The 11559-nt window shown below is 34.8% G+C and overlaps 2 protein-coding genes across 2 annotated transcripts; one reads left to right on the top strand and one right to left on the bottom strand.

Annotated features, from left to right (window-relative positions):
- The first annotated feature begins 663 nt into the window (after window positions 1-663).
- On the top strand, window positions 664-2014 carry LOC140884354 (peroxidase 65-like). The gene has a single exon (XM_073291088.1). It carries the CDS (start codon window positions 725-727, stop codon window positions 1706-1708), a length of 984 nt encoding a protein of 327 aa, XP_073147189.1. The 5' UTR covers window positions 664-724; the 3' UTR covers window positions 1709-2014.
- Window positions 2015-2375: 361 nt separating this feature from the next.
- Window positions 2376-6896, bottom strand: LOC140880390 (chaperone protein dnaJ 16). The gene is made up of 11 exons (XM_073284768.1): window positions 6404-6896; window positions 5558-5681; window positions 5376-5458; window positions 5139-5250; window positions 4957-5061; window positions 4452-4502; window positions 3668-3757; window positions 3466-3574; window positions 3074-3222; window positions 2943-2996; window positions 2376-2858 (listed from the first exon to the last, which is right to left on the bottom strand). Exons 1-11 carry the CDS (start codon window positions 6538-6540, stop codon window positions 2643-2645), a joined length of 1230 nt encoding a protein of 409 aa, XP_073140869.1. The 5' UTR covers window positions 6541-6896; the 3' UTR covers window positions 2376-2642.
- Window positions 6897-11559: the final 4663 nt, after the last annotated feature.

Here is an 11559-nt window from a genome sequence, read left to right as displayed (position 1 = left end):
TCTAGCCGTCGGATCGAGCTGAAATTTGGACAGCAGCTTCAAAACATCTGGAGCTTCATTTTTAACTGTAAAGATTGTATTTGGAGCTCTCTAAAATTAAAAATGAATTTTTTTACCAAGGCTGCTCCGTAATTCATTCTTTAAAAATCCATTTTCCTACAAAATTAACTCAGAGAGTGAAATACACACACATGCACTAAAACACATAAACACACATAAAAAAAATGAATGCACACAAAATAGACATAAAAATAACATGAAATAATGCACACAAAATGCGCTTATCACTCGGTCAAATCGAGCTCGAGTCGAGCTTTGACCGAGCTATTCACAAGCTGCTCACGAGTAGCTCGACTCGTTTACACCCCTAATCTCGTGTCTAAAAAGAAAAGAATTACAAAACCAATTTTTGTTTTATTTTTTATTTGAAATACTTTTGTTTCAAACATTTTAAACTTTATTAATCTAACCGAAACTTAGAAAAGACCGAGTCTTTCACAAAAATAAAAAAGTAAAATTAAAAAAACAAAGAAAAGGAGAGAAAGTAGGGCGCCAAAATGAATAACAACCTCTTATTCAAAGTCTCCATTCATTTTGCATACCCTTTTCAATTATTATCTTTGCATGACAAAATCCGAAAAAAAGTTCACAACTTATCCATTTCTTTCACAAACACATTAAGAGGCCATTAAAAGGAATCTCCTTCTCCTCCGTCACCGGAAAAATGGCCTCGCCCCGTCTCCTCCCGCTCCTCCTCCTCGTCGTCGTTCTACTACTTCCGTCGGGGGAATCAAGGCTCACCCTCGATTACTACAAGAAATCCTGCCCTCAATTCTCCAAGATCGTCCAAGACGTGGCTTTGGACAAACAGTTAGCCGTCCCCACGGCCGCGGCCGGCGCCCTACGCCTCTTCTTCCACGACTGCGTCGTTGGAGGCTGCGACGGCTCCCTCCTCCTCTCCTCCACCTCCTTCAACACCGCCGAAAGGGACCACGAGATCAACAAAGCCCTCCCCGGCGACGCCTTCGACCTCATCGTGCGTGCCAAAGCCAAGCTCGAGCTCGCGTGCCCCGGCATCGTGTCTTGCTCCGACATCCTCGCCGAGGCCACCCGCGACCTCGTGTCCATCATCGGCGGTCCCTACTACCCGGTTCGCCTAGGCCGTAAAGACAGCTTCGCGTCGCACGCCTCCGACGTAGAAGGCCACGTCGCACGCGCCAACATGTCCATGACTCGGATCATCGACATCTTCGCCGCCAAAGGATTCAACGTCCAAGAAATGGTGACCCTTTCCGGCGCTCACACGATCGGATTCTCCCACTGCAAAGAATTCGCAGACAGGGTATTCGGGTCCCGCCCCGATCCCACCCTGAACCCCGAATACGCAAAAGGGCTGAAGAAGCTTTGCCAGAACTACAAGACCGACGACACCATAGCGGCGTTCAACGATCCCATGTCGCCGGGGAAATTCGACAACACGTACTACGTGAACTTGCAGAATGGTCTGGGATTGTTGGCTACTGATCAAGCCATGGCTTTCGATCCAAGAACGAAGCCTGTGGTGGATTTGTACGCGGCGAACCAGCAAGCGTTTTTCGACGCATTTGCTCATGCAATGGAGAAAGTGAGTGTTCTTAGCGTAAAGACTGGTAGACAGGGAGAGGTGCGGCGGAGGTGTGATGTCCCCAATTCGTTGCACTCGAATTAATAAAACTTTAACTTTGAAGAAATTTATATATTTTGTGATCACATATATGAATGTATGTAATTTATATTTCCAGCAAATTGGTTGGTCTACGAATTATTACAGGATTGATAATTAAGGTTTTGTGATATGATGCAAACGGGACAGAATGTGTGTATAATTTTGTTTTTTTGTTTTGTTTTTTTGGTCTTTGTTTTGTTTTGAGATTCAGTCATTATAACATTTATGTGCTTGTTAGTGAAATTTCAAGCAAGAGATAGATATGTTCCTCTTTTTTTTTTTTAACATTGTTTGGTGCTAATGATAAGAAGTTGATTAATTACAAGTACTTGTTGTATCTCATATTTATCTCAAGTTTTACAAAATATTAGGTTTACAAAGACTTCGTTTGATTCATGGACAAGATGATGATGACTGAATAATATATAAAGATAATAAATCAACATACTTGAATAAGATAATTATGAATGACACTAATCCTTGGAATAACTTGAGTCGAGAGTAATTAATCAATGTGTTATCTTCCACATCAAACACTAAACAGTACCTCATCATGTTATCTATATTTGGGGATTTATCATTTCATCCTTAGAACCAAATGATACTTTTTAATCAGGCGTTCAAAAAAATTATCAAGAAAAAAAATTCTCAGGACAAGTACATAATCATCAAACGTTTTTCCTTTATAAATAGATTATCAGATTTTCCCAACTTCGTACAACATGGAAATTTGCTATTGGTACAGTAATTAAATCGACTTTCGTGTAGACTGGTTAGGCACCAATCTTAACGAGTAGGACGTCTGGAAAAAAATGTGAAATTTACAAGAATGGCTACAAGAGAATCTCGAGAAGATGGAAGATGGAAGATAGTAAATTACATGGAGCGAGAAGGGGGCATCGTTGAAATGCGGGTGGAAATACGAGCTTTCGACGGTTCAGCAAGGCTTCTTCTTGTCCACCTTTAAGGGAAGATTGTACCATCTTTTCTTTTTTGGCCGGTCTCTGGGCGGTTTCTTATCCTTTGCTGTGCCGTCTTCGCTCTCCTTGACCGTGGCCTTGTTCTTGCTTCGACTACTACTGCTTCGCTTCATTTGTGGCAGAGTTGTATAACAGGCTTGAATGTCAGTCCTCCTTTTAAGAAGCTCATCGATCTGTGAAACATCCAATAATAACATATCATGCAAGAGTTCAAAAATGATGACATGCTATAATTGTCTACGCAGGGACTGACTCACAGATTGCATTTCTTGGGCGTATCTACTCGTCATCTCCGTAAACTGTGCTAGAACCTTCGAAATTCAAAACAATAATGAAATAAGGAGCCTTGACATAAATGTCAGATATTTATTTATGCTGGAAAACATACCTCCCTATACTCTGTTTCAAACTTCGAGAGTTCCACCCTTTTCGACAAAATTTGAGCTTCCGCCGTCCTAAGATTCTCTTTCTCTTCAGGAAACGGTGCGGCACAAAGAATTTCTATGGTGTAGCTTATGCTTTTAAAAAAATTATCACCTGCAGAAACATGTGAAGGTTCAACATAAACGAGCAATCAAACTTAGCCTATTGCATATAATCTGGATATCAACAAAAAGAAAAGAAACCGGTTTTCTCGTACAAGTCAGCTCTCTGTATTTTAAAAAACAAACGAATAGATATCCATCTCCCGGCATACTTCTTATTTTCGCATCGAGTTATGACAATCTCTCAAATTATAAAACATCTAAATACAAAGAAAATTCAAAGAAGCATGGGCACCATAAACAGCAAAGTAATGGGTGCCAGCTTTTAGCTCATTTATTTCACAAGGCTGAAATCCATCCAGTTTTTTGAAGAAAGCCGTATCTGGATCTTTTACAGTTGCCATCTGAATTTACAAAATATCACAAGCATGGATGAGTTTTGAATAGCAAACCAGAAACAGAAGGACATGGAGCGAACTGAAATCACATTTACTCACTGAGTTATGGGATGGGTCCATCCTGTAAACGGGGAAACCGAGAAAATACATCCCAGCCGATGTAACCTTTCCTGTTTTTGTACTATCTTCCTGCAGAGAAAAAATGAGAATGATTCGCAGGAGCAACAAGATAAAACACAATAAAAAGGAAATTTTACAAACTTTGCATTTGCAATTGCGCAATAAAAAGTATCTATACTATCAAATAATACATGCACCCCTTAGAATAACCACCTTGGTCATTTTAATTAATGGACAAAAATACCACTTCTTTATATCAATAAATTTATTATTTACTATTTATACTTATCATCTTTCAAATTTAATTTTTCAATTTAAAAATATAAAAATATTAATTTAGTGGATTACTAGTATAACCAATATTGTTGAAGAGCCAACACAACCCAGCCAACAGGACTTCACTCACCATTAAAGTTGAGAGAAAAGGGAACACAACAATGCAAACACAAACATACAGAGGCACGATATTCAGGTGAATAATGAGTAATATTTATCCCCCTAAGAATGGGCAATGATGATACTGTATCAAATATTTACTCGTCTTACTTAATAAAAGTATCCATGGCCCATAAAATAATGATCTATCCACGAGAAGATCAGAGCTAATGTCTCCAGAATTACCATGCCAAATATGATACCCTTAAGAAATTAGGAGACATCATTCATTGATTAATCGAATCTCCAGTTATAAGTTTATGGCGTATTAATATCCACTAATCGTGAAAGAAAAAAGAATGACAACAAGTAAAAGACGGGGATCAACCTGCAGAGCAAGGCTTAATCCACCATTGTTTTCTGAATCAAAATATAGTAGCTGCAAAATGAAACACAACAAAAATGTTTAATCCTAGTCTTCCAAGAAATGGGTCACAAAACTCAATCTTCAAGAAACAAATCCAAGAATATTCATTTTCTTTTTCATATATTTTACAAGCAACAAGCTCCTGGGAAAAGCTAATAAAACATCTCAAAGCATCCAGGAGATTGAATCTTCTTAGGAGGAACAGCCGAGCTGCCACTGCCTGATTAATCTAATCCCTAAATTTACATGCAACTCTCTAGAGGAACGTCAAAAATCATTGAGGAGTCATGTCAATCAAACTAAATATTTAGAAGAAATGCTTCTAGGCTTCTAGTTAAAGCACAATTTAATCACTCCGATAAATCAAAACAAAACGGTGATCAGATCAACTAGTTAACCAAAAAAAAAAAACAAATCAACCGCATGTAGTTAGCAAGATCAAGTATGAACCATTAAATTAACATACCTTAAACTTACTTCTTTCTGGTGAATAAACTCTGCAGATAAGTCCTTCTCGTGCTTCATTTTCTGTTATTGTAACAGAATAAAAATGAGCAGACTGCTTCTCAACCTGTTTAAATAAGAAAAATTCCTTTCAATAAACTATAATAGATTAATAAAGAAAGGAGCAAGGATACAGAGTCATACCTTCCGACACAGAGGTTGCCCGAGTGGAAGAGGCCGAAGTGTAACTACACCATTCAATGCTTCCTCCAAAACGGTGGCTGATACGGTTGTTTTAATTGGAACACCAAGTTTGCTGCTTGCAATAATATTGTATAGTTTTTTCATCATTTCAAGGGCATAACATTCTGTTGATCGTACCATGACAACGATGGCAAATAACAAAAAACAGGTTCCAGAAACCGATGAGTCACAACTAACCTAAACAGCGCAGCAAACATGGTATTGACAGCTCCTAGACTAGAAAGATCTAGTTCCAGTTCCTGGCTTTCTGATTCAACAGCCTGAACAAACATACGAAGTCAAATTGAAAACCAAAATAATTTTATTAATGTGAAGCAAAACATAAATGCTAAACCAAAGTTGCGTTCTGAAGCATTAACCTCAAAACCAGCTGTGTCATACTGTCTCCTTTTCTCTGGATCAGATAAAATGTTATATGAGAATGTAACCTCTTTAAACATATCTGCAGCTTTAGCATCATTTGCATTCTTGTCAGGATGGTACCTAAAATTTTTAAACAAAAGCATTAATACCAAATAATTATTTTCTAACAAAAAAAAAAGGCCAGATACCTGAATTCCACAAAGACAGCACATAACCACATACTCGTGTTCAAACTTGAAATGAATATTACTAACAGGAGAGAAGCAGTAGCTTACTAACAATGTCATTTGAGGAATTCATCAACTTAGTTCAGCCCACACTTCCAATTTTTCTATTAGATGAATTGTTAGGTAAATTCCTGTCCAATTATTTAACTCATGAACCATAAGAAACATAATAACTCAAAATCAAATCTTGATTCTGGAACACCTAGTAGAATACGCTCTTGAAAAGCAATCAAGTTTGTGCAATCAAGCATCGCATGAATTTCCAGGAATGCCTGACATGCAAAGCCAGAAACAACCGGAAGAGGCATTCCAGATGCTGTTAACCACCCATTTTCCCATCACTTCTTTTTTACTCTGATTTAAAGAAAAAAAAGCCCTAAACACAAAAATTATGAATTAGAATACACGCATAGCCATCAAATCCATCCACAGCTAAAAAAAACTACATGTTCGAACAAATCATACATCTAAACCTAAATCGCAGACGAATTAAAGCAATGCGACAAGAAAGGTAGCTCGATAAGTCATCGCTACCTAAGACACAAGAAAATAATAGCTAAAACTAATCCAAAAATTCTACACACTTTTATACAATCAAATACAGCATTATCTTACTTCAGAGCCAGTTTTCTATAAGCACTTTTGATTTCCTGGTCCGTAGAATTCCTGTTGACTCCCAAAACCTCGTACGGGTCTCTCCGGAGCTGCTTCTCCGCATCACTCTTGTCTGCCTTAGATTTACGACCAGGCATTTTCTCCACCGCAAAACTTCAACCGTATAAACAATATAAATCGCAACAACCCGAGCCAAGGTCGAATCTCAACCCGAATACAGAAAATCCCCCATCTTACTCAAAAATGTCACAAATTTCAAAACTCTTCTGCAAAATGAAATGCTGGAAAACCCCAAATTACATTCGTTTTCTTGCTCATACACAAATCCCCAAATTATCTAAGCCAATGAGAAAAGATTTCGGGTTCCATTGAAGAATTGGAGAAAGGAGAATTTTGGAAAACCCTAAGAAAGATAGGGGAACAAAGCTCGGAGATGATGGAGGGGAAATTAGGTGGCATTTATTTATTTTCTTTTTTTTTTTTGCTGCCATTTTTTTTCCGACTATATATTTTTTCTGTTTAATAAAAATTCAAATTTACTGCTAGCTTTTGCTAAAATACGCACTGGTAAATCTACGCCGCCTCGTAATATCAGTACTCAGTACTCAGTAGCCAGCGATGGAGGACTGTAACCGTGTAAGAATGCAATTTTGAAGCACGTGCAGCCGATGTCTGTGTAGGGGTGTCATGCGCACCCCGGCGTACGCAAAGCGATATCACTTTTCGTTTATTACCATAATATATATATATATATATATATATATCTTCTTGTTATTAATCAAGTTTTTCACAAATTCAATACGATAAAATTGTTGGGCCACTGAAACAAATTATTGGGACGCAATAATTCTCGTGGCATAATCGAATATACTTGAATTGTAATAGAGTTGTAATGTACTTTGATATATTTTTTGATCAAATGAAAAACGTTCGGCATTACAGTTATTATCAAAATTAAAGTCGTCATTGTCATTAATGACAAGACATGTTGTTTTTAAGAAAATGTTTGATTAATATTTTACGGATAATTAACTTTGTTAAAAACAATGAGTTAAATATGACGTCGAACGAATATACGATTTAACATATTAAAATTAACTTTCAATTTTGAATATTAGAGACACACTCTGGAAAAAAAATATTTTTTATTAAATTTATCGTCATGATTGAACCAATCTTGTCTTTCACGGTTCACCTCCAACTTTTTCTCAAGAATGATCAATGCATGTGGCTATGCACATATGTAAATATTTAACTAATTGATTGTATTATAAACTGTTACTCAAAATTAAAATTGATAATACTTAGTTTTAGTAGTTTAAGGATTTTGGAGTGTAAATATATCTAATATTGAAATCATAGACAAATCATATATTTAGACACCGTTCTGTTCACCATATTACTAATATACGTATAACGCATCTCATCACATCCCACGTTTTTCTCATCATATTATTTATTTATGTATTAACTATTTATTTTACATCAATCAAATCATTAATTATTTATCTCATGTCAATCAAATCATTGAACTCAAATTATTATATTATCCCTTATAAATAATATAATTTTTATTTTATTTATTGTTAAAAGGACAAAATAGTCATTTAACATTTTTATATAAAATTTAATCAATCAAATTAAATAAATCATAATCTATCAATCAAATCCAATACTATTTTAACTATCATTTTTATTTATTTTTTATTACATTATATTACTTATCTATATATTACTTATATCATGTCTCAAACCTAACGGTGCTTAATATATTAAAAGTTTTTTGTAAAAAAAGAATAAGTGAATCATAATACATTTACTAACACATGACCAAATGAGTTCTAAAAATGCACATATCCACTTCTTAATATCTAACTAGTATCCGGACGCACGCAATAGTTTATTTTTTTTAACTAAAAATAAAAATAATAATAATAATAAATAGTGAAATAAAAAAAAATAGAATTTTTGTAAATAAATATTCATAAAAATCAAAAAAAAAATTGGCATTTTTGTAATTTCATAATCATCCAATGGTAAAATCATGAAGGGACCAATACTAAAAGATCACTAATGCGCTTTTTCTTTTCTTTTTATATAGTATAGATATAGATACGTAGGTTCATACCACAAACCCACTAACTAACTTCTTCATATTTTTTTTATAATTCATCGTATTTGTTTCTTCAACAACTTAAAATTATCTACCTCATTTTCAAATTAAATTTTATCCCAAAAAAATGCATGATCGATGCCTAAAATTTTTTCACCCTACAAAATTTTTAAAATAATATATAATTTAAATTAAAAAAATAAAATTTTATATACACGTAACACGTATACTTCGTTAATAATATATATAAATCAATAATATCGTCTCAATATAAGAATTACTCTATGTTAAACAATGATTGCAACATTTTCTTGGACTAGCCTGTCACACATGGTTTGCCCAGTGTGGTTTACCTGACTAACGTAGTTTGCAGGCTATTGCATTAGTTCGGGAGTTCACCCAGAGCACATCTAAAAGTAGCGGTTGCGGGTTTCCACATAAAAAAAAAATCGATGTATTGTTTAAATTTGTCGAGCAAACTAAACAAAGCCCAAATGATAGTTAGAGACATGTGAGGTGATGAAAGGGCTATGCATTTCGGGTAAAAAATAAATTTTTTTCTTATTTAAGATTAATATTTCATTAACAAATTAGAGAAAAAAATAAATAATTAGAGAGTCATTTATGCGTAATTATTTAATTATATAATTAATTATTGTGATACTGAATGAGGAGACGAGATCACGAGATTCATAGACATGAATCATGATTAGTGAATTATAAGGTAAGACATTAAAATCGCAATCAAGTGCGTTGAGGATGATAATGAAACTTCACCTCATAAATATTAATTTGTTTGCTACATTGTTAATTATATCTAGTGTTTCATTTACATGATGTATATATGCGCGTGCATACACACACATATATATACATATATATATATATATATATATATATATATATATATATATATATATATATATATATTTGTATTTGGATATATATTTTTTATTCTAATTAATTTTCATATTATTTTTTCAAATGAAAAGATTAATTAAAAATGAGTATTTGGAGTAACATGTACCCTGATTTAAGTTAATTAAACATTAAATATTATTAAAAGTTATTATCAAAACAAATTAAAGGCTTAATTAGTACTAAACATGATTTCCAAGCTTCGGATCTATCGGAGAGTTCGGAAGATTCGAAGTGCAGTTCGAAAACATCGAACTAGGGTCCTTGACATGTTCGGAAGATCCGAACGTGCTCGGAGGCAATGTTCAAGTTCAGATGCAAATGATCTGTCCGGAAGATCCGAACCTAAGATCGGAACGTCTGATCCCTAGTAGACAGTCATGCATGTACATTAACGTTTGGATGCAGGACAAGTGGCAAATTCGAAGGTCTGAAGTCCCAATCGGAGCTTCCGAAGCCAGTTTTCCATGAGTTGTCCGAGCAGCAGTGACTCATCAATAGTTTGCAGAGTTCGGAACATCTGAAGAGGAGTTCGAATCGTCAAAACTCAGACACCCATATACATGTCAGGCATGCAGAGTTCAGAAGGTTCGAACTCGAATTTGGAGCATCCAAACTCGATCTATAAATAGGACTCCGTTGCTTCATTCCAGAGGTACAATTCACTGATTTCCCTCTTGATTCAGTCTATATAGCGAGCTAATCATACTAGTGAGGGTTGGGCAATAATGAGGTGCTTTTGGAATAGCAGCATGGTTGTGATTAGAACACATGACTTTCGACATCAGCGGGCTAACGAAGTACGAAGGTATGTCCAAGAATTCTATTAAAAAATAAGAGTATCTGTTAGCTTAGTTAAGACTTTTAGAACATGATTAGTGATATGATGAGTATTTGACCATAAGCTTGGACCCTAGACACTTGTTGTGCTTGAACAATCACGTAAAGCTACTTGAGTACTGACTGAGATTGTCAGTTGAGTAGGCATGCTTATATGTTTCATTTATGTGTCATGATACATATATGTTTTACTTTTTCGTATACATATTGCATGTGCACATACACATTGAGTCTTATCTCCTTTGAGATACCTTTCTCGTAGGGTCGCTCATACCTACACCTATTTTATTGTCTGACATCATGAGTTACCGCAATGGTGGAGACTGGTACTACGATGATCTAGATGAGGGTGTGATCTACCCCGCGGTCGGATTCCCAGATGGTCTTACATACTCATTGGTTCCTAGTCTGAGCAGGACCTGGTAGTTGACCAGTCACCAGGGGCGGATTTACTGTAGGACCGGCCCCCCAAAAATTTTTAAAATAGTTAGTACTATATATGAAATAAATTTTGTATTTAGTATATATATTATTTGGCCCCTCCAATATAACATAACCATTTTTAGACTAATGGATTACACACTTCTAGATATTGCATTCGTGCGAGGTTCGATTCTTGCTTCTCGGGTATTTTTTATTTTAATATTCCGTTCGGCTTAGTTTTTTAGCAACCATTTATTGGGATTCTACTTTTACATTACAAAAGGCCCAAATTAAATATAATAAACTTAAAATCAAATATTATATATTAATTAAAACAAATAAATAACAACAATTATTGTATTCAATTGGCCTAGGAGTTTTCGACAGAACAGAGGAAAAGAAAATTGGGAATCAAAGAACGACTCTCACTCTTTTTTTTGGTCTAGCTTATATCACAGCTACACGGTAAGAATAAATTAATCAATACTTAATATCATAATTTAATTTATAAAAATTTTTGTCGGATACTTGGATTATATGCATTTTGTTGTATTAGGGTTTTTTTTTTGGGGGGGAATTCGAAGCTTGTAAGTAAAGTAGGTAAATGGGTCATGGTTTAATTTATTGAGACTTGGTTGGATATTTGAATTACAAACCTTTGTAATAGTTTTTTTTTAAAAAAAATTACAAGCTTTTTGTATTACAGATTCGAAACTTACAGTTGCATGCCTTTTGTATTAAGTTTTTTATTTCTGAATTCATGTTTTTTTAATGGTGTGCTTTGAATTTTGGATGAGCTTGATATCTGGAAAGATTTAAATCGCTAATTCTATTTGTTCATTGTCACAGGATTTGGATACTT

This window comes from Henckelia pumila, chromosome 2 (genome assembly GCF_033568475.1).
Source record: "Henckelia pumila isolate YLH828 chromosome 2, ASM3356847v2, whole genome shotgun sequence".
Classification (NCBI taxonomy): domain Eukaryota; kingdom Viridiplantae; phylum Streptophyta; class Magnoliopsida; order Lamiales; family Gesneriaceae; genus Henckelia; species Henckelia pumila.
The sequence above is the reverse complement of the archived record's forward strand: the minus strand, read 5'-3'. Positions and strand labels throughout refer to the sequence as shown.

Coding starts and splice junctions, on each gene's coding strand:
- LOC140884354 (XM_073291088.1), top strand. CDS start 725: ATGGCCTCGCCCCGTCTCCTCCCGCTCCTCCTCCTCGTCGTCGTTCTA.
- LOC140880390 (XM_073284768.1), bottom strand. CDS start 6,540: ATGCCTGGTCGTAAATCTAAGGCAGACAAGAGTGATGCGGAGAAGCAG. Junction 5,062..5,138: donor GGCAACCTCTGTGTCGGAAG/GTATGACTCTGT, acceptor TTATTTAAACAG/GTTGAGAAGCAGTCTGCTCA. Junction 2,997..3,073: donor TTGAAACAGAGTATAGGGAG/GTATGTTTTCCA, acceptor TGAATTTCGAAG/GTTCTAGCACAGTTTACGGA.